The sequence below is a fragment of the Hippocampus guttulatus genome, chromosome 10, assembly GCF_054856545.1.
Source record: "Hippocampus guttulatus isolate MCC_2025c chromosome 10, RoL_Hgut_1.0, whole genome shotgun sequence".
In the NCBI taxonomy this organism is placed as follows: domain Eukaryota; kingdom Metazoa; phylum Chordata; class Actinopteri; order Syngnathiformes; family Syngnathidae; genus Hippocampus; species Hippocampus guttulatus.
Window position 1 is genome coordinate 8,714,774 of NC_141270.1, and position 23,539 is coordinate 8,738,312.

At 41.3% G+C, this 23,539-nt stretch overlaps 3 protein-coding genes across 4 annotated transcripts; 1 reads left to right on the forward strand and 2 right to left on the reverse strand.

Annotated features, from left to right (window-relative positions):
• Window positions 1–62: 62 nt before the first annotated feature.
• On the forward strand, window positions 63–9,532 carry hps1 (HPS1 biogenesis of lysosomal organelles complex 3 subunit 1). Its single transcript, XM_086122141.1, has 17 exons — window positions 63–1,133; window positions 1,215–1,349; window positions 2,308–2,450; window positions 2,707–2,815; window positions 4,053–4,213; window positions 4,295–4,397; window positions 5,320–5,398; window positions 5,869–5,924; window positions 6,090–6,257; window positions 6,338–6,517; window positions 7,047–7,123; window positions 7,198–7,335; window positions 7,949–8,013; window positions 8,114–8,259; window positions 8,577–8,690; window positions 8,876–8,958; window positions 9,034–9,532. The coding sequence occupies exons 1-17, from the start codon at window positions 1,017–1,019 to the stop codon at window positions 9,194–9,196; spliced, it is 2,037 nt and encodes a 678-aa protein (XP_085978267.1). The 5' UTR covers window positions 63–1,016; the 3' UTR covers window positions 9,197–9,532.
• Window positions 9,533–9,619: 87 nt separating this feature from the next.
• st3gal7 (ST3 beta-galactoside alpha-2,3-sialyltransferase 7) lies at window positions 9,620–14,277 on the reverse strand. The gene is given in 9 exon segments (XM_086122142.1): window positions 9,620–10,185; window positions 11,224–11,376; window positions 11,914–12,054; window positions 12,136–12,322; window positions 12,556–12,896; window positions 13,145–13,265; window positions 13,468–13,571; window positions 13,573–13,618; window positions 14,222–14,277. Coding segments are annotated over 9 exon segments (1,236 nt in total). The 3' UTR covers window positions 9,620–10,098.
• Window positions 14,278–17,368: 3,091 nt separating this feature from the next.
• On the reverse strand, window positions 17,369–22,345 carry morn4 (MORN repeat containing 4). 2 transcript variants are annotated; one of them, XM_086122891.1, is made up of 5 exons: window positions 22,075–22,345; window positions 21,024–21,100; window positions 19,105–19,219; window positions 18,912–19,021; window positions 17,369–18,849 (listed from the first exon to the last, which is right to left on the reverse strand). In XM_086122891.1, the coding sequence occupies exons 2-5, from the start codon at window positions 21,088–21,090 to the stop codon at window positions 18,701–18,703; spliced, it is 441 nt and encodes a 146-aa protein (XP_085979017.1). In that variant the 5' UTR covers window positions 21,091–21,100; window positions 22,075–22,345; the 3' UTR covers window positions 17,369–18,700. The 2 variants fall into 2 exon arrangements, with proteins under 2 accessions (XP_085979017.1, XP_085979016.1); XM_086122890.1 differs by having other exon boundaries at window positions 21,024–21,104.
• Between the last annotated feature and the right edge of the window lie 1,194 nt (window positions 22,346–23,539).

The window sequence follows — 23,539 nt, forward strand, 5'->3', positions numbered from 1 at the left end:
CTTAATTTCGAGATCTACTGCGCACGGATACTGCTTGTGCTGTGGTCACATGACGTGTATGTAGTGCGGCTACAACGCGGAAGGAACGAGTACTGTCCAAACATGTACACAAACTGGCCGAAGCATTTGACAAGTAAGGGAAAAAAACCTAATGGATCTTGAGCTCGACATTACAGGCACCTTAAAACGCAAAGTAAGTCGAATGGTTCTTTTTCACTAGTGGGAAGTACGAGTGCATCAAGGAAGTTCTCCTTTTTTTTTTTTTTTGAGCCGCTAACTTTAATTTTTTTTGCTGCGTGCAAATCGAAAAAAAAGACCCCAAATAGACTGAAAATGATCATGTATGATCATTATTTGTGTTTTTTTACTACGCATGGACGTGCCACTTTTTTACACAATGCAGACGGTCCCTGATGACATTGTCCAGAGAAGTTAACCTAATGGCCATAATATTAGGTACACCCGCAACGAAATGACGTTAAGAAAAAGTGCTTCCATGATCAATTATGCGTTTTTAAATATAGAAACGTGTTTATTGCACTATCAGAGAGTTATTGAGTTAAATATGTAATTTCGAATTGAAACATAAGACGGGTGGTTTGTAGTTACAGTGATATACAACGAGAATAACTACAAAAACAGTGGTTGTCGAACACCAACAAAAACATTTCATGAATGTATGATTTTGCACAATTTCTAAATGTTTTCTTTCCTGCAAACAAAGAACTTGCAAAGTTGAGATACCGTACAATAAGTCAGCTCAATTATTAGAACACAACGATATCAATAGACTGCCTATGATTTCAAGTTTTTTCCGATTAATTTACTTATAATTTTAACTACTTCATTCATTTCCCTCATTAACCTTTAATAAACGTGTTGTACAAAAGTGTACTGTAACAATTTTAAGGACTTCCATTTCTCCCTGACACTGTTGTGTTTGTATCTTGTTTTAATGAGTGTTAATGTATGCAGAGCTGTAGAGTGACTGTAAAAAGCGAACACAAGTATTCCAAATGAAAACCTTACTCATCACCACTGAGAGCGCCGAAGTCCTCTTCCACTGGACTGACCCTGAGTTCCAGCACAATATCCAGCAACAGTATGGCGCGGCCCAGGAGGAAGGGCAGAGGGTACAGAGGAGAAGAACACATATATTTGTCTCCTGAAATTGCATGTTTAATAATTATAGCACAATATGTGATGTATTGAAGCTTCCAGATTTTGAAGATAGCATCAGCACTTTGTTGGCCCCCATCATCATCTCCTGCAGCTCCTTGGTCGACCGGCTGGGGGACAGCTACACTTGCTTCACCACGGAGAACAATCACATCTATGTACTACACCAGGTACTCATTAAGAAAAAAAATGTCAGTTTGCATCAGTACCTAACATCTGGGCAGTCGTCTGATGTACATTTAGGAACTACTGCTTATATTTGCACAATCTACAAGTCCACAGTTACCAAGCTTAAGGTTTGCTTTTTGATTGACATAGCCAGAAAGGTATTCACTTAACAGTATGTATTCAATTGTGTTTGTAGTTTGCAGTGGAGTAGAATTGTACTACATCATACAAAGGGCTGTTTGTAATATATACTGTTCAGCATTTGACCCTCTCATCCAGCTAAACAAGGTTACCATTCAGCTGTCATATAAAATGCAGCGCAGTTGTACACCATTACAACCACAATTACATTCCACATTTGAAATCCATTTTATGATACGGTGATGCTTTTCATCAACATCATAACTTACAGATAGTGTTTCAGTGTTCGTGTTTTTTGTTATACACAGTTAATTAAAGAATAGTAGAAACCAAAAAGGAAAATGATTTGACTCAGTAAAACAATTTCGCAAATGCATTTTTTTTAATCATCACTGAAATACAAAATAATGCAATGTTCTTTTTTTAGCATAAAGGTAAAAAAAAAAAACATTTGGAAGCAAGTGTTTTTGTCGGACAGTAACATTCGGAAACAACAAAATGCTCATGATTGTATTTGTTGTCTAGGGTGGACTACAATATATTACCAAAAATGTATATATAATATAATATATAATATTCTATTAATGTTCCTAAATTTGCATGGAAAGTGGCCTATCTGAACTAATTATAACTAAAATCATAATTAGCTTTGAAATTTGCAAAGCAAATATATTTGTTTTATTTCTGAACTGGCTACCATTGGATTTTACTATATTGTCCAATACTTGGACACAATAGTCCAATACTTGGACACTATAGTACGATACTTGGAAAACGATACCATCAATTTGGGGATGTGATACGTGTGTTCACCTTCAGTTTGACGAGTGTCTCTACATCGCCGTGAACGGAGACGGAGAGGAGGGGGAGGATGATCTGAGGAGGAAGATCTATGTGACCAAGAAGATGATTGAGGTGCTCTTCGGTATGGTCACCCTCAGCGGTAGCCTGATCAGGAGAGAGTAAGACATCTGAGAAATCTATATTTGTATATTGGGTCCTACGCCACCAATGCGACGCAGTCTTGATGCGTTGTATGTTTTGTTTTGTTTTTTAAATACATATACAATGTCACTGAGATCTGGCATCTGCAGAGGCAAGGCAAATTACAAAAAGAATGAAGATTGCCAACACGTTGACATCATAACTGCTCCAATTGCACCCCGTTTGACCTGACAAACGATATTGATGCGTTTGTGTTGTTCTGTTTCTGTTCAGGCTGCGTCCTCAAGACACAAAGCAAAGGGCTCATCTTTGGAAACATCTCCAGAGCCTGCTGGACACCTACAACCACCTCAAGGAGAACGACCAAAGCTTCTTAGTGGAGGTGGAGTCTATTCACCACCTTGTTTGTTTCAAAATTGCATTTAATGCTGCATGATAAGTCATACTGGCTGACTTCCAGGTCGTTTTCATTTCAAAACAGCTAAATTAATTTTGACAATCAGTCTTGGGTGCACCCCATATCACACAAAGCCCAGATAAGCTTCAGCTCACCTCCAATGCTCATCAGTACAGTGCCAACCCCAAAATAATAATAATAATAATAATAATAACTTTTATTTATAAGCGCCTTTCAAAACACTCAAGGACAAAATGAGTAGTATTTGTGAAAATGTCTTAGGATGTGATCATAAATTCTAGTTCTGACAAAACAAAATGTGGGAAAAATTAATGAATCCCAGTTACTTGCCAGTACTGTCCCACTGAAGTTTTTTTTTCTTTCCAAAATTGCTTATTTAAATTTCCTATGAAAAAGTTCAGAAAATGCATGAAGTATTTTGTTTTCTTTGAAACTTATTAGACCACATTGTGCAATATTTTGGTAGACAGTTCTGTTTTAAATTGAATGATACGTTTTTGTTTTTTTTGTTTGTTTTGTTTTTAAATTGGTCACGTCGCTCACCTAGTGAAGTAATTTTATCATTGATGTCTTTCCCACCCCATGACAATATTATTAACTGATATTGTTTTTAAAATGAAACATCAAACTCATAACACGCAATAAATTTGGACCGTATTTTTTGTAAATAACATTTATTTTGAAAGGTTTAACCACTAGATGGCGGTAGTACCGTCTGTTTGAATGGTTTGCATTTTTGTCTTTTGAACACAAGCTGCAAATACAAATCCATGAGATTTGAGCAGTGAGTGATTCCGAAGCACACTCTAGTGTGCCATGAGAGATCATCCTCTGATGCAGGAATTTCACACTTCACTGCTGAGGAAATGATTGACTTATATAAAGAGCTACGTATCAATCTATGTCAGTGTCACATAGTGACAGGCATAAGAATGAAATGCTCTTCGCTTAGCTGGCAGAAGGTACGATAAATCTGTTTACCCACCGGTTACCATTCATACAATAAAATAAGTCATGGCTTTAAGATTTGTGTCCAATTCAACACCCGGTAAGTATATTTGTGAGAAAATTCAGGCACTCTCCTCTTTTTTTTAGTATTTTGGTATGGTGGTGTAAAATACGTTCCTTGTCTGAATAAAGTTTGGGAAAGACTGCATCCATAGACGAGTGGTGCTATTCAACGTGTGTTTCGCTTTGACAGGCGGTGGAGAGGCTGATCCACCCCACGCTGTGCGAGCAGTGTATCGAATTCCTGGAGCGCCGTTTAGTTCAGCAGCTCAACAGCAGCGTGGAGCGGGCCGGCGAGGAGGTGCAGCATGCTTTTATCCTGGTGCACACCAAACTACTGGCCTTCTACTCCAGGTGCTGCACTCTCTTGCTTTCCCATCTCATCTTCACCAACCCAAATAAACATTCTCACTTGGGCCTTGACGGTATCTGCAGCCGCACTGCGAGCACGCTCGCCACTTCAGACCTCTTGGTCCTCATCATCATGGCCCAAAACATGTATCCTAGCAACATGGACCAAGATGACCACACCTCTGAGGTACAGTAGGTGGCGCTGAGGGTCACTCACTTTTCACATTTCTCAGAGCAGGGGTCTACACAGTGGCGCAGACTCTGAAGCCAAGTAATTTAGGACTGCGGACTATTTTGCTGCGATTTAAAAAAAAAAAAAAGCGTACATTTTGCCTTGAGCCTGTAGCTAAAGTCACTTAAGCACGTTTGACTTTTTATTTTTCCAAGCTGCCATGCCACCCTTGAAGTTGTGCTGCACCCTAAAAGGCCACGTGCCACATTTAAATTTTTTTTTTCCCCCTTGTAATTTTTTACTATTCCTGCGATGTGTTATTTTTAACTATTTTCTTTTTTTATAAGGATTATTTAGTAGGGCGGCCCGGTAGTCCAGTGGTTAGCACGTCGGCTTCACAGTGCGGAGGTACCGGGTTCGATTCCAGCTTCGGCCTCCCTGTGTGGATTTTGCATGTTCTCCCCGGGCCTGCGTGGGTTTTCTCCGGGTGCTCCGGTTTCCTCCCACATTCCGAAAAACATGCATGGCAGGCTGATTGGACGCTCTAAATTGTCCCTAGGTGTGAGTGTGGGCGTGGATGGTTGTTCGTCTCTGTGTGCCCTGCGATTGGCTGGCAACTGATTCGGGGTGTCCCCCGCCTACTGCCCGGAGACGGCTGGGATAGGCTCCAGCACCCCCCGCGACCCTAGTGAGGATCGAGCGGTTCGGAAAATGGATGGATTATTTAGTATAAATATATTCTTTCATAATAATAATAACTATTATTATTTTTAAGTATTTTATTGGTTTTTTAAGCCTTTAATTCTTATTATCTCTTTAATGAGGAACACTTTTGTTTTCTGTCAGTTTAAATGATGATGATTATTTTTATTGTTATTATTATTATGGAAACGATTACTATCAAACATGATTCTTTTTTTGTCTCTTTCATGGGAAGGATGTTGATAGTACAAGCGGCTCAGGCCCAGAGAGCTTTTACACACCTCAGCCTTCCCCTACTGATTCCAGCAGTTCAGGTGAGTTTGGGGATATTTGTTGTTATTGATTATATTTTAGTATTGGTCATGCAACACAGTAAGGCATACTAAATGTTGTTTTAACATTAAAAAATGTGCAGGAGTAGTTGAAGTGACTGAATATTTGTATATTTGTTTTCATGGTTTTGGTGAGCGGGGCAGGGGAAGGCGGCACAATTTTGACTGTGTATATCTTAATAAAAATCATAACATAAAATGCATCTCCCAAACAATTTATGACAAAGCGGTAAATGTTATTTCCCCCAGCCAAACGACAATAATTATAATGGAAAAATACATATTTAAGTAAAGTAACAAATTTTATGTTTCCTACGTTGAGAATAAACTTGATGTATAAAATCTAATTTGTGCCCAGTATCCTCCTATTGTAGTCAAAATGGCTGAAGTGAATGTGCATAGTGTGCCAAATAATTTGAAAAAGATACAGGTATATATTTTTGTTGCTCCAGAAAAACAAGCAAGAGAAGATACGACGGTGTTTGAGTTTGTGGATCCGGACATTCACGTATGCCTTCATATTCCTTATCCATTATACTGCATGCAACATCTCGTAGTTTACTGTACAGATGTGTGTGTGTGTGTGTGTGTGTGTGTGTGTGTGTGTGTGTGTGTGTGTGTGTGTGTGTGTGTGTGTGTGTGTGTGTGTGTGTGTGTGTGTGTGTGTGTTCAGATGGCAGAAGACAGCCTGCACACTTTGGATGTCCCTCCACCTGACCCGTCCACGCCCCACAGGGTGTTTCTGGAAGTGTCCCACAAGGAGGGGTTGTATCCCATGATGCCTCACTCCATGTACTGTCTGCCACTGTGGCCCGGCATAACGCTGGTGCTGCTCACTAAGGTTTGTACTCAGGCACAGCTGCCTCCCATCCGCGTTTGACTTTAAACTCATGCGATCTCCGTTCCACCGAATCCAATCAGATTCCCACCAGCGCAGTGGCGGCGTCCGTCTACATGTTCCTGGAGGCCTTCGCCAAGCTGGAGAAGCGTTTGAGCGAAGGCCAGGAAGGGTCGTCTGCTACTAGAAGTCAACCAACCATCCACGACATCCGAAGCAAACTGGACAAGTTCATCAAAGTTCTGGGGCCCAGTGACATTCAAGTAGATCTTTTTTTTTCATTTGCATCTTTTTGTGTGCGTTAGTTAGTCTTGTGTGGTGAGCAGGTGTTATTTTCCAAAATGACTTAAAAAAAAAAAAAAGAGAGAATTTTCCAGTCATTTGATATCTTATATTCTGCCTGTTTTTCATCTTTGCTTTGAAGTGTAGTCTTGCGATATGAAGCGCTTGTATGTAAATGGCATTACGTGTTTTTATTTTTATCCAAATGGTTGAAGACCCCTGCAAATGTTCGGCAAACACGATGTTGCGTCTTATCCCTCATATCCCTTATATCAGACGTAGTCTTAAACAAGGTCTTACTTAGTTACATATGCAGGAATAAATATAAAATAGTGACACATTTGAACAATAAGTGTAGTGCAACCTAGAATAGCTTTCATTTGTTTTTTAAAATGTATGTTGCACATATATAATATTGCTTAAAAAAAGATTCAATGTCCTTTTTTAGACAAACTTGATCATTTTTGATACTTATTCATGACCATTTAAACTGTCGCATTTTCAATCCAGTCCGCACAGTTACAAAACGTCTGGAGCGAATTCAAGAACCGAGCCTTTTCCCGAGGTGGGCCTGGCTTCAGCACAGGGTGAGTGTCATTTTGCAGACTCTCAATGTTTGCATTTCAGCTCGTCATTGGTCCCGTCGTTGTTTTCTTTGCAGTCTCATCCCGTGGTGTAAGAGCATGAAGACCCAGCTGTGTGGCATTTACCGCCAGTGCTTCCTCATTGACTCTGGACCGGCCGACATTCCTCGGAAACTCTCGCCCACTCTGCAAGAGCGAGCGCAGACGATGCTGCAGTACGTATCAGTCAAAAAATGGATTTACCGTATTTTCCATACTAAAAGGCGCACTGGATTATGAGGCGCACCTTCAATGAATGGCCTATTTTGTAATTCTTTTCATACATTGGGCGCACCGCATTATAAGACGCGATCTACAATGCATCTACTAGATGGAGCTACGCTCAAGTAAATTCCAACAGAACGATCAGATGTCAGTAAAGCAGCGACACGGTTCACTTAAGCAACAGCAAGTTATAACATTGACTAGTTAACGTTGAATTCTTTTGCCGCTGCTCTATTTCTGTGTTCAACTGCAAACCGATTGCCTTAAATTTGAACTCTGCGTTGTCAGCATGTCTCGAGCAAGGAGCCATTTTGGGGTCGAAATATTACCGTAATGACCATACACAAGGCGCATCCGATTTTAAGGCGCGCTGTGAGCTTTTAAGAAAATGGAAGGTGCGCCTTTTAGTGCGGAAAATACGGTACATGTTCAAGTCCAAGGGAATCCATGTGAAAGATTTTGAATATTAACCCTTTCGTGCGCCCCGGAACATGATAACATGATTGCTGCATGCGTTTTGTGCACCTCTTCTGTCTTCCCTTTCACTTCCTCGCCTTCTCCCAGGGAAAAGCTGATCGACTGGAAGGACTTCTTGCTCGTGAAAAGCAAGAGAAACATTACCATGGTGTCATATCCTGTCATGGAATCGAGCCTGGTACAATTGATTTGTCCTTGAGTTGCGTAATCTATCTCTCAGTGCCTGTACTGTCCTTGACCCACTTGGTCTCACTTACCTGGAGGACTTCCCGGGACTCATCCACTTCATCTGCGTGGATCGATCCACGGGCCAGATGATAGCGCCTTCCCTCAATGTCACTGAGCGCACAACATCGGAGCTGGGCAAAGGGCCGGTAGCTCAGTTGATCAAAAACAAGGTGAGACGCACGTGCCAATCAAATGTTGTGTTCAACGGCGGACGATTGACTCTGTATCCTAGCAACACCGACACTCGTAATCCCCCCTCACAGTTGGGGATTTTTTTGGGCTTTATTCATTGTTCGTGATCAATTATCATCACACAGTATATAATCACCAGACGTTTCATTAGGGACACTGGCACAATGAACTATCAATAAAAATTGAGTGTTACTTTTTGTACATACTGGATCTCACTGGATTGCGCGGTTGTGCCTAATGTTGGATCCCCTCAGCGTGCATAGCCGACTGTAAATGTGTGTGTGTTGCAATCAAGGTTTGGAGGCTAGTGAGCACAACGCGGCGCTACCTCCAAAAGGGTTACTCCACTGTCACGCTACGAGACGGCGACTTCTATTTCTGCTACTTCCTCTGGTTTGAAAATGAAACCGTAAGTTGGTTGGGTTTTTACCGCCGCAAGAAAATGGTATTTTACCTTCATTCAAAAGTGAGAAAAAAATACAAGGTGTGTCTGTATAGTTATGTGGCTGGTGTCATAAAAGATTCACTTTTCCTGGCCCAACCTTCTCTGCCATGCTGCTTCTCTGTTTCATCCTGGCATATTAAAACCATCAGGGCTACAAATTGGAGGCGGTGGAAATGCCCGTCCTATCCGATGACTCCGCCCCTATCGGGATGCTTGCCTGGGACTACTACAGGTGAGCGAACTTCAGCGGAACTGTTAAAAACAAAACAAAACAAAAAGTATTTAAATGCACATTGTGTGTCCACAGGAAGTTGCTGCGCTATTACAGTAAGAGCCACCAGGGCGAGGTGGTGAAGTGTTACGAGCTGCTCACAGTCCACCTGGGCGTCATCCCCACTGACATCATCTTGCAGCACTGCCGACAGTTGGCCAGCAAACTGTGGGAGCCCTCGCGCAACCCACTCCTCTAGACCCTCGGCTAAGAGCACGGCGCACACTGTATGACGAACCTTTTGTTGTTGTGCACATTTGAAGATTTTATGAGTACACCTTCATGACAGTTTCCTTTTTTTCTGCCACCAACTGCTTGCATAAATAATTTGACCGTATTTTATTTCTATTGTTGTGGATGAAAAATGCAATACCTACCCCGATGCTAACACAATGTGAACACCTCAAACGAGCTAATTAAACTAGCGTCGACGTTGCGCTAATCATTAAAGTTTAAGCAACTTCTACTTGAACAGGAATGGTAGCAACACAAATGGAAAACGATTAATATACAGTATCTGCGTGTAGTATGACTGTATGTACTGTACTGCCCCCTGGTGGCCAAGTCCCACATTTCCGAATGAGTAGCACAATGCCCATTGAATGAACTGCCAAGAGTTAAATTCTTTGCATTCTATTTAATTTTTTAATGACTGTCTGACGTTGTGAAGTGCTTCTGTTGAGTGCCATTTTTCTCATTATAAAATAAGTTATAAAAAAAAAATTGTTGGCGTTTTTTTGGAGGTACTGGAGCCAATTAAGGGCCATATGACCACATAAGAGTCACACTATAATGTTACTATTATGCAATCCACGTGTGGGGATGATGATATCACTTCCTGTCAAGACAAGCCGCTACAGTCTGAGCTTGTCTTCTATCCTTTCAAAGTTGAGCCCAGCAAGTTCTCTGACAGACCCCAGAGGATGTTGTGCTTTAAAGGTCAGTCACCGCCGTTCCAGAGCAGCTGCGTAGCCACAGTAATGTGGGACATCATCGTCATTGGCGTCCTCTTCCTCATCGTCATAGGCTCACGGCGGGAGGAAGAGGGAGGAGGCGGGAATGCGTTGAGTTCACGTTCGTGTCAGCGTCTGCATCTCCGCTTCACAGCGCTCCTGTGAGGTCGCTGACGGCGCCAGCTGCCACCAGCTCCCTCAGAAAGAGCTTCTCAGAGCTGACGTCATGAACCACCTGCAGGTATGACAACATACAAAGTAGAGCACCCATCTCCTCCAAGGCCAAATGATGGATCAGCACACAATTGTACCCAACGCGCACATGTGTCTAGATTGGAGCTCTGCGGTGCTCACTGTGAACTTGAGCAAAAATGCTACATTTTATGAAATCATATGGGAAAGTTGGGTTCACGCCAACATTTTCTAAATTGATGTTAAATTATGAAAAGACTACAATTGAAAGAAAAATATCCTGGATGGGAAAGAAATTTCAATAAGTTTATGAGAAACATTTACATTAAATTATTTTTGTGAATGTATCTTGGGGTCTGCATTAAAATATAGAGAGTAGAAAACATCCTGGATATAAACCCAAATGTTATAAGTTGAAGGGAAATTGTTTATTAAAATTAAAGAAAATTGCGGCCAAGTACAATTTTTTAAAGTAGCAATCCAAGTACGTGTAAAAATGAAAACGTGTAAAAAATGGCTTGGGATCCCCCCCCCCCCCCCCCCCAAATTGAATGTGCAAATTTTTGTTTTTTTAATTGTGTACATAAGCAGTTGGCAAAAATTACTTTGCAAAAGTACCAAAATAAAGTATGGACCCACCAAAATTGTGAGAAGTTGAAAAATGTAAATTAAACACACACACACACACACACACAAATGAGAAAATGCTTACACATTCCATCTTACACATTCCAGCTTCCCTAATTTTGACAAAATCTTTTGCTCTGTAAACAAAAAGGTTGCATTCAACTTTTTTGAAGGTGGAAAGAAAAGTGTTGGAAAAAAAAATTGGATCTGCAGCGTGGCTTTGTTCTTCGACATTCTCGCACCCTTTCCCAAAATTTTGTCAACGTGATGACCCTTTTCGCCAAATCCTTACCTTCGTAGCACCAAAAATGCCCTCCCCAATGCCACCATGTTTTATATCCCTCATTTACTGGGAGTACATTTTGCCTGATCCTACCAAACTGTAGCAGAAAAAAAATGTCCTTGGTGGAGGTACTATTTGCATGCAATATACGAAGGTGCGAGGTGGACTTACCTGAGCCTTCATTGCGGCCATGCGTATAGTTTCGTAGTAGTGAAGAGGAGCGTGAGGGTGCTGCATGTTGTAACCGAAGCCTGCCAAGCTCACGTGGTCACACAGCTGCAGAGCCATCACCACTGCGCCAGCCCCCAGTGTGGGCACGATAGACTTCAACACAACACATGTTCACTGTGACCCGCTGTCGCGTCTGCTCAGTGAATACAAAATGTATCTACTCTGATTTTGTGCATGCAAATTGGTCTGATATGCGCATTGGTTTCAAAAACACGACAGCAAACCCTCCAAAATTAAAAAAAATAATTTAAAAATCCATCCTTTCTGTGATGCGCTAAACAAGTTTTCAGGGTTTTTTTTCTATATGAAATCACGTCAAGAGAATTAAATTGGTCACCAAAATAAAAGCTTTGCCAACTGTGCAGGAGATGTTTGAAGTAACATTTCAACATTCTCATACCATTGACTCAACCAGTATGGAGTGAAACTAAAACAAAGTCAAACCAGCCTTGAAAATGTTGAAACACTTACATGATTTCCTTGTTGTAGGAATCATTTGCATGTCATCGCTGTCAGACAGAAACCATGTCCAAATTTTGAAGTAGATTTGTTATATCATGACTTATCGAATTAGTAGCCCTTCGCTTTGAAGCTTGATCACCGTTGGACTGAAATGTCACATATACTCACACGTCCTTGTTTTTGTGAGTATTTCTGAAGGACTTCTCCAGTCTTGCGAATAATCTCTGGATGGAGGATCCGGAAGTTCTCTGCTCTCAAGGGAATATCATCCACCACCTCTTTCCAGAACCACAACTTGGACCAGAAGCCCTGTGAGACGTGTGAGGCGAATGCCGTGAGTGAGGATTTCATTTTTATTGAACGTAACTGGTTCGGCTCGTGCGGACTCACCAGAGGTTGTTTAGAGATGACAGAGGTGAGCCAATCCAGGTCGAGAGTCTTGAAAACCACAAGAGCAACAATAGAGGTCTTGTTGTACTCGTCGGCAGAGCCGGGTGCTCCCTCTGGATAGATCAAGCGGATGGTCGTGCGAGAACCGGCGTCTCTCTCGTAGCCAAGCACTGGAGCGTTATTCATCCTGAAATGATGACAACAAACAACATGAGCAGAATTGAGCTTTCAAAACGAAAAGTGTGTTATGTGGGCTCCCTCTAGTGGTGTGCGAAAGAATCACTAAACACAGCTCAGTTGTATTTAACTTTGAAGATGAATCCATTCATGTTCAAATCTTTAAGATTAATTTTTTTGACAGAAGTAAATGGCCAAACTAAATTCTTCTTTCCTCTGCATGTGCTTTAGCTGCCAACAGACCTGATGATGACATCATACTGATCTATATGCAATCCAAGACGGCTCCCGTGGAGGACCCCTCCGCTGCCCACCACCACGCATCTTCTGCAGCCACCGTCTCGCCGCAGGGACTCGGGCAGGCCGACCTGAGGCAGAAAGGCCAGAGCCCGGGTCAGATGCTCTTGGCTTCCATGGAGCCCCAGAGGAGGGGGCGCGTCCCAACAGGCGGTGCTGCCTTCTCGCCGCAGGAACACCGGGATGTCCGTCAGGGCCGAGGAACATGGCAGCTGCTTCAGGCGCTCCACGCACCAGCGACGTTGACACCGGCATGACAGCAGCCAGGCCGAACGGTTCAGCAACTCCTGAGGAGGAAGTGGAGGAGGAGGAGGAGGAGGAAGAAGAAGAAGAGAGTAGGAATGGGTGCGTTTGTCTCTCTCTCTCTCTGTTTGTGTGTGCGTCACAATACATATATGCCTGTCTGTGTCTTTCTGTGTCTGCCTTTGTGTGGGTGTAAGCATGCATTTGTGTTTCTGCATGTGGGTGTGTGCGCGTATGTGTATGTATGTCTCTTTGTATAGGTGTGCGTGGCTCTCTGTGTGTCGATACACACCTCCCGTTTGGAATACTGATCGTCAGTAATAGCAAATTTACGCAGGGGGAAATATGCTGGAATCAGAATAGCAGAGTAGCATCCAGCCAGAAGCAGCACACTCAGGACAGCATTCTTTGTCCTGGGTCACAACACCACATTATTAGCCTCTGATGTGCTGTATATAAAAATGCACAGTCACTTGACAACTCATTACGTACACCAGCACAAATACAGTTAAAATAAATTTGCCAAAGGTAATGCCACTATTTAGGTATGAAAGTCACAATGTGTTTATATAAGTTTTGGGTTCAACACTGCACTGCAAATTTCACCGATGATACCTGCTGATGAAAAAGTCTTTGCACGGCATTGCTTCTTGCTCGTGCTCTACAGGCGTCGTCACTTTCGGCTCTGCGGCCTCGGGCAGCAGTGGGGGAACATCCTGGGGTACTTGTACACTCAAGCGATTGAGAGTCACCATGGTAATGACACCTCCAACACACACAAGTCAAATATGTTTACTTTTGAAACATAACCGAAATGCACGACAGAAGTGTACTTTTTTGGGTTGTCCTCAAGGCCTCATCCTAGCGGGATATGTCCGGAACACCTCGCCAGGAAGGTGTCCAGGTAGCATCCTCACAAGATGCCCGAGCCAATTCATCTGGCTCCTTATGTGGCCGCAAATCCGATGACACAACCACAAATCAATCATCAAAATGTGGCCTAGGGTGTCCTGGTGCAAATATGGACACCCTTATGTTTGAACACCGTGTTCGTTATGGACAAGCACAGAAGTCCAGGAACAGAGAACACCACTCAGGTTCCTCCCAATCAACCCGACCTGGGGTCTCCCTGTCATTACCCTCATGATCACATAAATAAACAGAATGAGCGAGTCCCCAGGGGGAGCACTCTCCAGCGCTCCTTCCAAGGACTCTAAAAACAACTTAGCTCCGATTATCATTGAGACGCACAAAATAAGGTCATGTCTCATGCGGGATTTTTAGTCAATGCTGCTGCTGCTGCAAAAAAAACAACAAAAAAAAAAACGAAGCAAAATGTCGTGAAAAGTGACGAAAACGATTGAAATACCTGTTGGACACTCCTGTCAGGGTCTTGACGCCTCTCCTCAATGGTTGAAGCTTCATGTCCAGAGTGGTTAAAATGGCTGCGGCTGCTTTCTACCTCACCCCTCTGACCAACACTGGTTATCCATTAACTAGACTAGAGGCTTGGACATTGTGTCAGCCCAAGTCTTATTTGGTCATCCAGATGCAGCCGACACACACACACACAAAGAATACTTATAATGCTTGTAAAAATAATAATTTAAAAAAATGTTGACCAGCTTCCGTCATTCACAGACTCAGCATCGGCAAGGCAAGGTATACGTGTACATTTGCAGGTGTGATACATGCAATTTATCAGACTGGGAGGCATTTCTGAGTCAATGAAAACACAAGAAACAGCAGTTTAATTCCCTGCAATTGCGCACTCTGGATTAAAGACGTATTTCTAAATTAATACAGCTCAGAAATGAGGTCTTAAAAGCTGTATCACAAGTACCTGTATGCATAATGTTGTGGACATGTCAAATGTGAGCCAGCTGGCAACTACATGTTCAACCATACTGCTACTACTACTACTTAATATTAATGATAGCAATAAATAATAATAATATATATTTTTTCATTTTTGTGAATACATGTGGGTTTTCTCCGGGTACTCCAGTTTCTTCCCACATTCCAAAAACATGCATGGCAGGCTGATTGAACACTCAAAATTGTCCCTAGGTGTGAGTGTGAGCGCGGATGGTTGTTCGTCTGTGTGTGTCCTGCGACTGGCGGTTCAGGATGTCCCCCGCCTACTGCCCGAAGACAGCTAGGATAGGCTCCAGCACCCCCCGCAACCCTTGTGAGGATTAAGCGGGTCGGAAAATGAATGAATTAATGAATGTTGAATTTTTTTTTAAGTCGATCTCACAACAAACAAACAAAAAAAAGAGAACAAGGCCAGAAATTTCACCCTACTATATATTTCGGTATATGTTTATTTCCATGCATGTCATGAGTCCACTGCCTAATTATCATTATGAACTCTTACATATACTGATGCTGTATGCCTGATATTTGATGTTCCTTATAGTGAGCATGCCTACAATTAAATATGAATGCAGTACGGGTGATTCACTGCGGAACGCATATGGTCACCGCAGTGCTCACAATGCTATATTTAGTCATACTTTCCCATTCATTTCTTCTCCATCAACTCAAATATGTACGACCACATTTGTGTCTCTCCGCAGGCGCTATCTGACAACCGCGACTCAATGAGAGGATCTCACAGAATTTGAGGGGAGAAAATTGGTGGTGAGCATCTCTACAAAAGCTTTATCTTTAGACGCTGAAATGTATTGAGTCAATTAGAATCTTTGTATGCATGTAGACACAAGTGGAGGCCGGGGATGTTGTGGAAATTTATTTCAACGATCCTAATTTTGACAGCCACTGTATAAACCAAAATCAAGTAAAACTACTTTCCCTTTGTTGACACTGTCAATAGACGGGTACTGTAATTAGTTCTTTATGACATTTGTAGAGAATGCATAGAAAACCCAACTTAAGCTTCAAGCGGCCAAAACCACATGCTTCTTGTCAAGACAAGACTTTATTGAACACCCCTGTACGACACCTGTGTTCCTGTCCAACATTTTTTTCTTCTCAAAGTCGCATTATGTTTTTTTCGTATAAATAAATAAATCAATAAAAATGTAAGGTGTAACCATGGCGATGATATTTGCCTGGCCGGTGAATGTCTGGAGAGGCACGCCTTTATTAAAGCACCATACACGCTTCTTGTTGTTGTTGGTAACACACTAGAAATGAAAATAATGAACTCAAATTACAAAGTATTCAAAGAGAAAAAACACAGCATACATTTCACGTACAGAGAGAATATTAAATGGTACCGGTGCGCTTTTCATTGCAGACTCTGCATTTTTCCAACCCGATTTTACAATTGTACTGTGCAGCACTCTCATGCTAATAAGAGGCAGCATTCAAAGCAAGCAAACATAGGACCTTATATAGATTTTTTTTTCTTACACTTATAAATCAGAGCTATCATGAATACAAGCAATAATATACAGGATACTTGGAGAACATTTACAGCTAAAATCTGATGTCACCTACAGATTTAATCTCATTTGTGTCTGCAATGATTTGACATTTTTGTGTGTGCTTGCACGATTGGGGGGGGGCAGCCCCCCCCCCCCAAAAAAAACTGTCATTTGGATCGCACCAGTTTTATGATTCACACTTCCATTATTGTATCACGGGATTGTCTCTTTGGTTGGAAGCAGGCAAAAGATTTATCAACACTTTTTAAGGCCTATTTGTCATCACACACTAGTTGTGCTGTGGCCTGTGTGCATCACGTCTCAATGCATCTGATATACAGTACAGTACAGTAGGTCCAAGTCAATACAATCACTGTGCACCTCACTAAAACACACACACACACAAACTGTACATAAATTCTTTCAGCTGCCTCAGTTTAGGTCCCGGAATAAAGGCTTTTTTTTTAACATCAAGTTTGAAGATATCTGGCATCTATTGTGAACAACATACAATGAAATCCTCTCTGCGGTCTTTTCCACAGAGAGATGAGAGAGTGCCACTCGGATCTCCGCAGTCGCAGCTTAGCAATGTGTCTGTCAAAGTGAAGGCAGCCTTCAAATACGCACCACAAATCCATTAGTGTGACACGCACGCTCACACACACGTGCGTTGATGATGTCAGTGATGCAGGGGAGGAGGCGAAGATGATGACATGAGCTTGTGGGATCCGAAAAACGTCTTTAAGGCAAAAGTGAAATGAAGAAAATGCATTCCTGGGACAAAATGGAAACGTGGTTTTTGTTGTTGTTGTTTTTTAAGTGCACTGTACCTAAGCTTGTTTGACAGTTCATTTGAGACATAATAAACCTACGCGACGTAAAACAACACCCCGTTCCATCAGGGAGATTAAAGGGTTAGGGTATTATTTTCTGCATGTGTATTTAAAAAAAAAAATCATCAATTTACATTCTGTATTGATGTACAACAATCCCTTGGTAATATTGAAAAGAAGAAACTCTTTATTGCAGTGCGCTGTTGTATTGTAGAGCATCATTTGAAGGTAGGCAGAGCTAATAAATGAGCAAGTGAGTCCAATTGTCTTTTACTGCAGTCTCGGGAGTATTCAGGGCCATGCTGGAAAGAAGTTATAAGAGAAAACCAAAAGTGGGTTTATTCTGAGAATAAAAGTCTGAGTTTTAATAAAAGGTCAAATTGTCCCTTAACAAGATCCCTTCTTCATCTTAACAGAGGTTAATGCTCATAATATAGCAACCAAATTTGGTATCACGTTCCTTTCCGCATTATTTAGGAATTTTTGATGTAAAATTGTGAAATATAATTTATCCTAAAAAAATAAATAACAATAATCAAACTTTTTTTCATTAAAATTCCCTTAATTTTTTCCCCCTGGATGTAAGATTTTGAAGATCTTGTGATTTTTTTTTCTGGTGAAAAGGCAATGTTTCACGATAAAATTACATTTGACCTTTTTTCAGCTAAAATACAGAACTTTTGTCACGTACAACATCTCATATGATCAGAATAAAGTAACATTATTCTCATAACATTACGACTTTATTATTATGTCATGTCATCCTCAATCAACAGCCTGCCCAAAAATTCACACGTCTAATTTAGATCAATCAAGGCCACTATGGAGACAGCAGAGAGAGCGTCTAGATGGCTCTGGATCAGGAGAAGCGATGTGGGTCAATGCTACTGGGATACAAGCCGGGGTCTGATCGACCCTGGCTGGGTCACCTGAGGGAGCGGGTATGATTTTGGAAGACCCCAAACCCGCGATGATCTCAGGCACATCACTGATGATGTGTCCCAGAGCATCCTAGGATGTATCCCACACTTGACTGGAACATAAATGACTGTCTTCCTCGTTGTTTTATGACCTTAATATATTGTGCATTTAACAATGAAAAAATGAAAGTTTTTTTATGCATTGAACTTTAGTCTCATTAAAAAAAAAAAAGGATCTTTGTTCATATAAAACCAAAGGTTAATTCTCATAAAATGACGACTTCATTCTCATAAATTATGTTTTCTTACTGTCATAAAATTTCAACTTGTATTTAAGTAATATTAAAACTTTGTACTTGCATACCTATCATTTTATCATCTGGGTAGTTTGTTTCAACGTGGTCAAAATAGTCCTTCATATTGCAGGTGTTGTAGGTAAAATGTGTGAAATAAGCCTTATGTATTCTCTTTCTTAGCGTTTTGATGTTGTTTTGCTCACTATTAGCCTGCTAAGACACTATTAATGAGTGTTTCCTGTAGAAAAAAACTTGATGTTAAAGGTTTGGTTTGATGTGTTTCATAAATCCATCGTTTCAAAAGAAGTCATGAGGACAAGGAGCATGAGGGGGAGGAGTATACCTCCCTGAGGCACTCCTCGAACAAGCAAAGACCATGACATGGATGTCAAAGTTAGTAAGAGTCAAAGAGCGATACTGCGAGCGCTGGTGGCCGACGTCTGCGCCCTCTGCACCACAGCGGGACACTTTTCTCGCCTTTGGAGTTTGTGGTTTTGGAACAAGCCCTCGTTCCGTGGAATGCCATGTGTTCCGTGCGGGAACGTCAACAGTCCTAAAGGCAGACAGAGCCTCGTAACATTCGAGCACAATGCTTTAGCGTAGTGCTGGACTTACCGTATCCCTCCACGCGTCCGTCTTTGAATTCTCCCTCGAACTTCATGCCGTCGAAACGACTGAAGATGCCCAGGCCCTGAAACTTTCCATGCGCAAACTCCCCCTCGTACCTGCCAGAGCAACAAAACACGATTCACCATTAAGAGATCACTAGTAATTTGAGTGAGGACAAAGCACCTCCTTGCCTGCGCACCTGGATCCATCCGTAAAGAGTAGGACTCCGGCGCCGTGGAAGAGACCATCCTCAAACTGTCCCGAAAAACGCGTTCCATCCTGGAACTTGAGCTGGCCGACGCCATGCCTCCGACCTGGAAAATCAACAGAAGGATCATTTAAAATAGTTTCCATGTGTCTTAAAATTTGTGACATGTTTTCATCAAAATAACTCATTGACAAAGAATTATGGACATAATTTTACAGCACAACTACCCTCCCAGACGAATGAATAATTCACTCAAACATTATCAAAGCAATATTATCAGACGCTAATGCTGGCTATAGTGTGAGCAGATACTGATATGTGCTGACTCTGCAGCTCTGCTTACCCTTTGGCTTTGACATAACGGTGCTCCAAGGCAGTTTTTTTGCCCAGGTGGTGATGCCATGGATGTAGAAACTCCAGTATGGAGGAAGTTATGTCATTTAGCCTCACAGTTTTTAACACATGCAATTTTACAAGATAAGTGAACATTTATTTAGCTCTTGAATTACACACTCGATGAAAGTCAATTTCCCATAATATGTAAAGGCATCCATTCATACAGAAGAGTGACTCCCCCCCCCCCCCCCCCAAATGAAGGCTTTTCCAATCAGTGTTGCTACTGTCTGTCACGTGAAATACTGTAAACTTCACCCTGCACCTCCCCACTGTCAGCTAAAGGTTTAGCAGTGAATTAGGAGTCCCATCTGCCTTCTGTGTAACGAGAATTAACTGTACTCTAATCCACCTGATATTTAGCAGGGATTTCTGCTTTAGGAATCGCACGAGGAATGCTCTTGCTTTCCCGTGCTACTCCACAGTGTCCAAAACAGCTTCACGAGGATTTCATGTCTGCTCTAAGGTAGAATCTACACTAATGTACCCAAATAGGTTTTCCAATGGACTATAAGAGTTAAATGTGCTCCCAAGATGCAATTGAGTCTTCATGTCAGCTAACATTACGGTATCTCCCCAAAAGCTTCAAAATCAGTGTTCTTGCGAGAATTTGATGGGAAAGGATTAAAAAAATGGATACACTATAGAATATTCATATAATTTGTACAAATATCCACAGACCAATAATGGCCATAGAAACAGAAACTGATGTGATCGTGTAGAAAAGTCAAGTCAAGTCAAGTCAACAGTATTTATAGAGCACTTTCAAACAGCCATCGCTGCATACAAAGTGCTGTACATGGAGCAATTTAACATGCACAATAAACAGTAAGACAAATCGGTAATAAAGGCGGTAGAAAGCACCAAACAGTAAAACCAAGAACAAATCTAAGTCATGCTGATAGTCGAAAAGTGGTACACACGTCAAGCAAAACTACATAAAAGCATTCAGTAATTACATAATTAGAGTTTAAAAAGAATTAAACAGTTCTTGTCACACATCATGTTAGTCATTCTGGTGTGCATGCCTTGGCCTTGTGGAGGTAGTATAAGCCGGACATGAAAATACGGCACTGGAGGCTTTTCTCAGCTTCAGAGCGTGGCAGGATGAGTAGTCGTTTTTCTCAGAGAATAAATACATGCCTGTGAGTATTGTTATTTACCCCTCGTCATGTGTTGCTGCACTACTTGTGTTCAGATATTTGCTCCACTTAAATGCTAATTGTTAGCCTGCCTTTGGTCCATTAAACTAGCGGAGGCTATGCAGTTGTTTGAAATGCAGGACATGCAATTCAATTATTTTGTATTTAGTTTGACAATAATCTTCAGATGAGAGGGAAGCAAATTTTCTTACTTTACTAATTATATCCCCCACTTCCCAAAACATGCATGTTAGGTTCATTGAAGATTCTAAATTGTCCTTAGTTACGAACATGACTGGGAATGATTGTTTGTCTACACGTTTTCTGCAATTGGCTGGCGACCAGTCCAGGGTTACGCTAAGGACGTTCACTTGCCTTCTTTCCACTCGCCATGGTACTCTTCTCCAGTGGCATAGGTGAAGGAGCCTCTGGTCAAAGTCATGTCGCCCCTTCTATCTAACAAACACATTAATGCACATGAGATTTACCTTTGACCTCGCACTTGATGGCCACTGCCGCAGAAATAAATCGCCGTAACGGGATTATCGCAGTCTCACCGGAGAAAAGAAGAACTGTCTCTTTGCGTCTTTTAGTCATGTATGTCACAAAGTTGGATGGATACACGAGAACACCATATCATTATACTGTTATAAAGATTGATTTGTCAGGTAAACCATATTAATTGCTAATTTTAGAGAAGTTTACTCGATACATTGAGGTTGGCCCAATGGTGGCCAATAATGTGATCAATATTGTTGGAACTAGCATCAGTGTACATTACCATATGGGAAAATGTTTCATGTCTTATGTTAAGATGCTACCATGCATGCACACAAATTAAAAATGTTGTCATGACCTTTTTCATTGAAACCATGTCAGGTGCAACAAGCAGAATATATTTATAATTAAACTTCATTAAATGTAAATTTAAATCACATAAAAATGATAATTTTAGTAAAATTTACAATGGAAATGGAGGGTTTCCACTGTGTTGACCTTATAAGGTGCACTTGAATGCCATCAATTGCCTTAGTATATATAACCACATGGTAAAATATTTGATGTATAATGTTGTTATGCCCCACAGAATTTATTTTTAAAAATGTTTTTATTAAATGACAGAAATGAGAGAATGTGACTAGAACAACAAATGCTGCTGAAAACAAGTGTTACAGAATGGCAGCCAGGTGTCATTTTACGCACACGCTCGCGATTATAAAACTATCGAATAAAACGTTGTCGGTCATGACTGTTATTAAAGAAAAAAATAAAAACAGTACATGTCGTTCTATGTGTTTAGATTGAGCGTTCAGGCAAATTGGCGTTCATTATGTCGCTTTGTCATCGAGTCAATTGTCACATCTAACGGCACATTTGTGCATTCAAAAGCGAGCAGATTAAATCTTATGAATGCTTATTTATTTACCTGTACGCTACGTTTGTTGTCTCTGAAGCATGTAGGCGACGTGGAGCAGCCGAGGGGCGTAAAAAAAATATGATAACTGGCTGAGGACCGTATGCTACCTTCGCGCGTCTCTCGTAAAGTGAAGATTCTATTTAGAAACATTAAATAAACATTTCGAATACCACGCGTCGATATTGATAGATATTTCAATGTATACTATCTTCAGAAAATCTTAATGTACCGATAAAGTGATGTTACGACACACTCGTACTCGGCTTGTGGCCCCTTCTCTACTCGGGCTCACAAAACTCCGATAAACATTGAAGGCATCACTACAACAGCACCATGGCGAGCAGCCCTCCTTACTTTTTCATTGCCTGAGTGTATTTGTTCATTGAAAAAAACAGTCCCTCTGATTGGACAAGCGGTGCTTCATTACAGCGGCAATGCAGGGTGCACTTTAATATCCTTCAGGCTACATTTATTATGTATGGCATGTGTAAAGATTGGAACACTTTGAATAAAGTCTGGATTTTATTGTCACCATAAAACAGTGCGTCCACAAATGCTAGTAATAGGCATATACCTGGTGTGTTGCCAAAGATTTGGGGATTTTGAAAGCACATATACCAGTACTGTATACTGTATAAGGGCGTCATCTATCTTTGATTTGATTTGATTTTTGAGAAGGTGTCCTGGTGAACTAGTCACAGATCAGAGGCTGTGGGTCAAATCCACGCTCTAACTGCTATATAGGGGTGCTATCTAAACATCTACTGCATAAAATGCACAAGCCGGTAACTGTGCAACCATTATATTTATTTAATTCACTTAATTTTAGGCGTAAACTCCTCACTGTTGCATCTCTTGAATGAGCACGTTGGAGCATTCAAACACATCTGCTGTCCATGTCTGTTTAACATCATATTCATCTGTGGGGAGCAATTATTCCAGAGAGCAGCTTGCTTGTGATTAAGTCACGCTTTATTATGGTTGTGTAATGAGTCTGCGTAAAGATGATAAGGCAGTGATAAATCTTCCAAGTGGCTCCATTATGACTTCTCAGCTATCAACAATACATAATTATTTAGGATTCTGTGGCAGTTTGTTGTTGGAAGAAACAAATAGTTTGAATAGTTGTCCTGGTTACAAATTAGGTCACTGCCCCACAAATATGTATGATGCCCCACATCATACATATTAGATAGTCACTGCCCTATTAGAGGTATCTCCAATTTGAATATTTTTAAAATAAATTTAAAAAAGGCAAATAGTTGTTCTCCTAACAAATAAAACAAGTAAAATATGTGTAATATATAGGTCAACATGTACCATACTTTGAAAATGGCAGCACCGTCCGCCTGTGAGCTTCGGTCAGTATTTCAGGCCGGCCAAAGCCCGTTCGAGTCGTCGTGACAGCCAAACATTGTCGAAGAATGGACTTACCGGCACTACGTAACACACGGGTGCCACATCCCTGACATCT

Excerpts from the sequence above, each read along its gene's own strand:
- hps1 (XM_086122141.1), top strand. The coding sequence starts at position 1,017 with ATGAAAACCTTACTCATCACCACTGAGAGCGCCGAAGTCCTCTTCCAC. Across the intron at positions 5,399-5,868 it reads TACTGATTCCAGCAGTTCAG|AAAAACAAGCAAGAGAAGAT; the intron begins GTGAGTTTGGGG and ends TTGTTGCTCCAG. Across the intron at positions 7,124-7,197 it reads GGGCCTGGCTTCAGCACAGG|TCTCATCCCGTGGTGTAAGA; the intron begins GTGAGTGTCATT and ends TTTTCTTTGCAG.
- morn4 (XM_086122891.1), bottom strand. The coding sequence starts at position 21,090 with ATGACTTTGACCAGAGGCTCCTTCACCTATGCCACTGGAGAAGAGTAC. Across the intron at positions 19,022-19,104 it reads CTCTTTACGGATGGATCCAG|GTACGAGGGGGAGTTTGCGC; the intron begins GTGCGCAGGCAA and ends TTGCTCTGGCAG. Across the intron at positions 18,850-18,911 it reads CGGACGCGTGGAGGGATACG|GACTGTTGACGTTCCCGCAC; the intron begins GTAAGTCCAGCA and ends GTCTGCCTTTAG.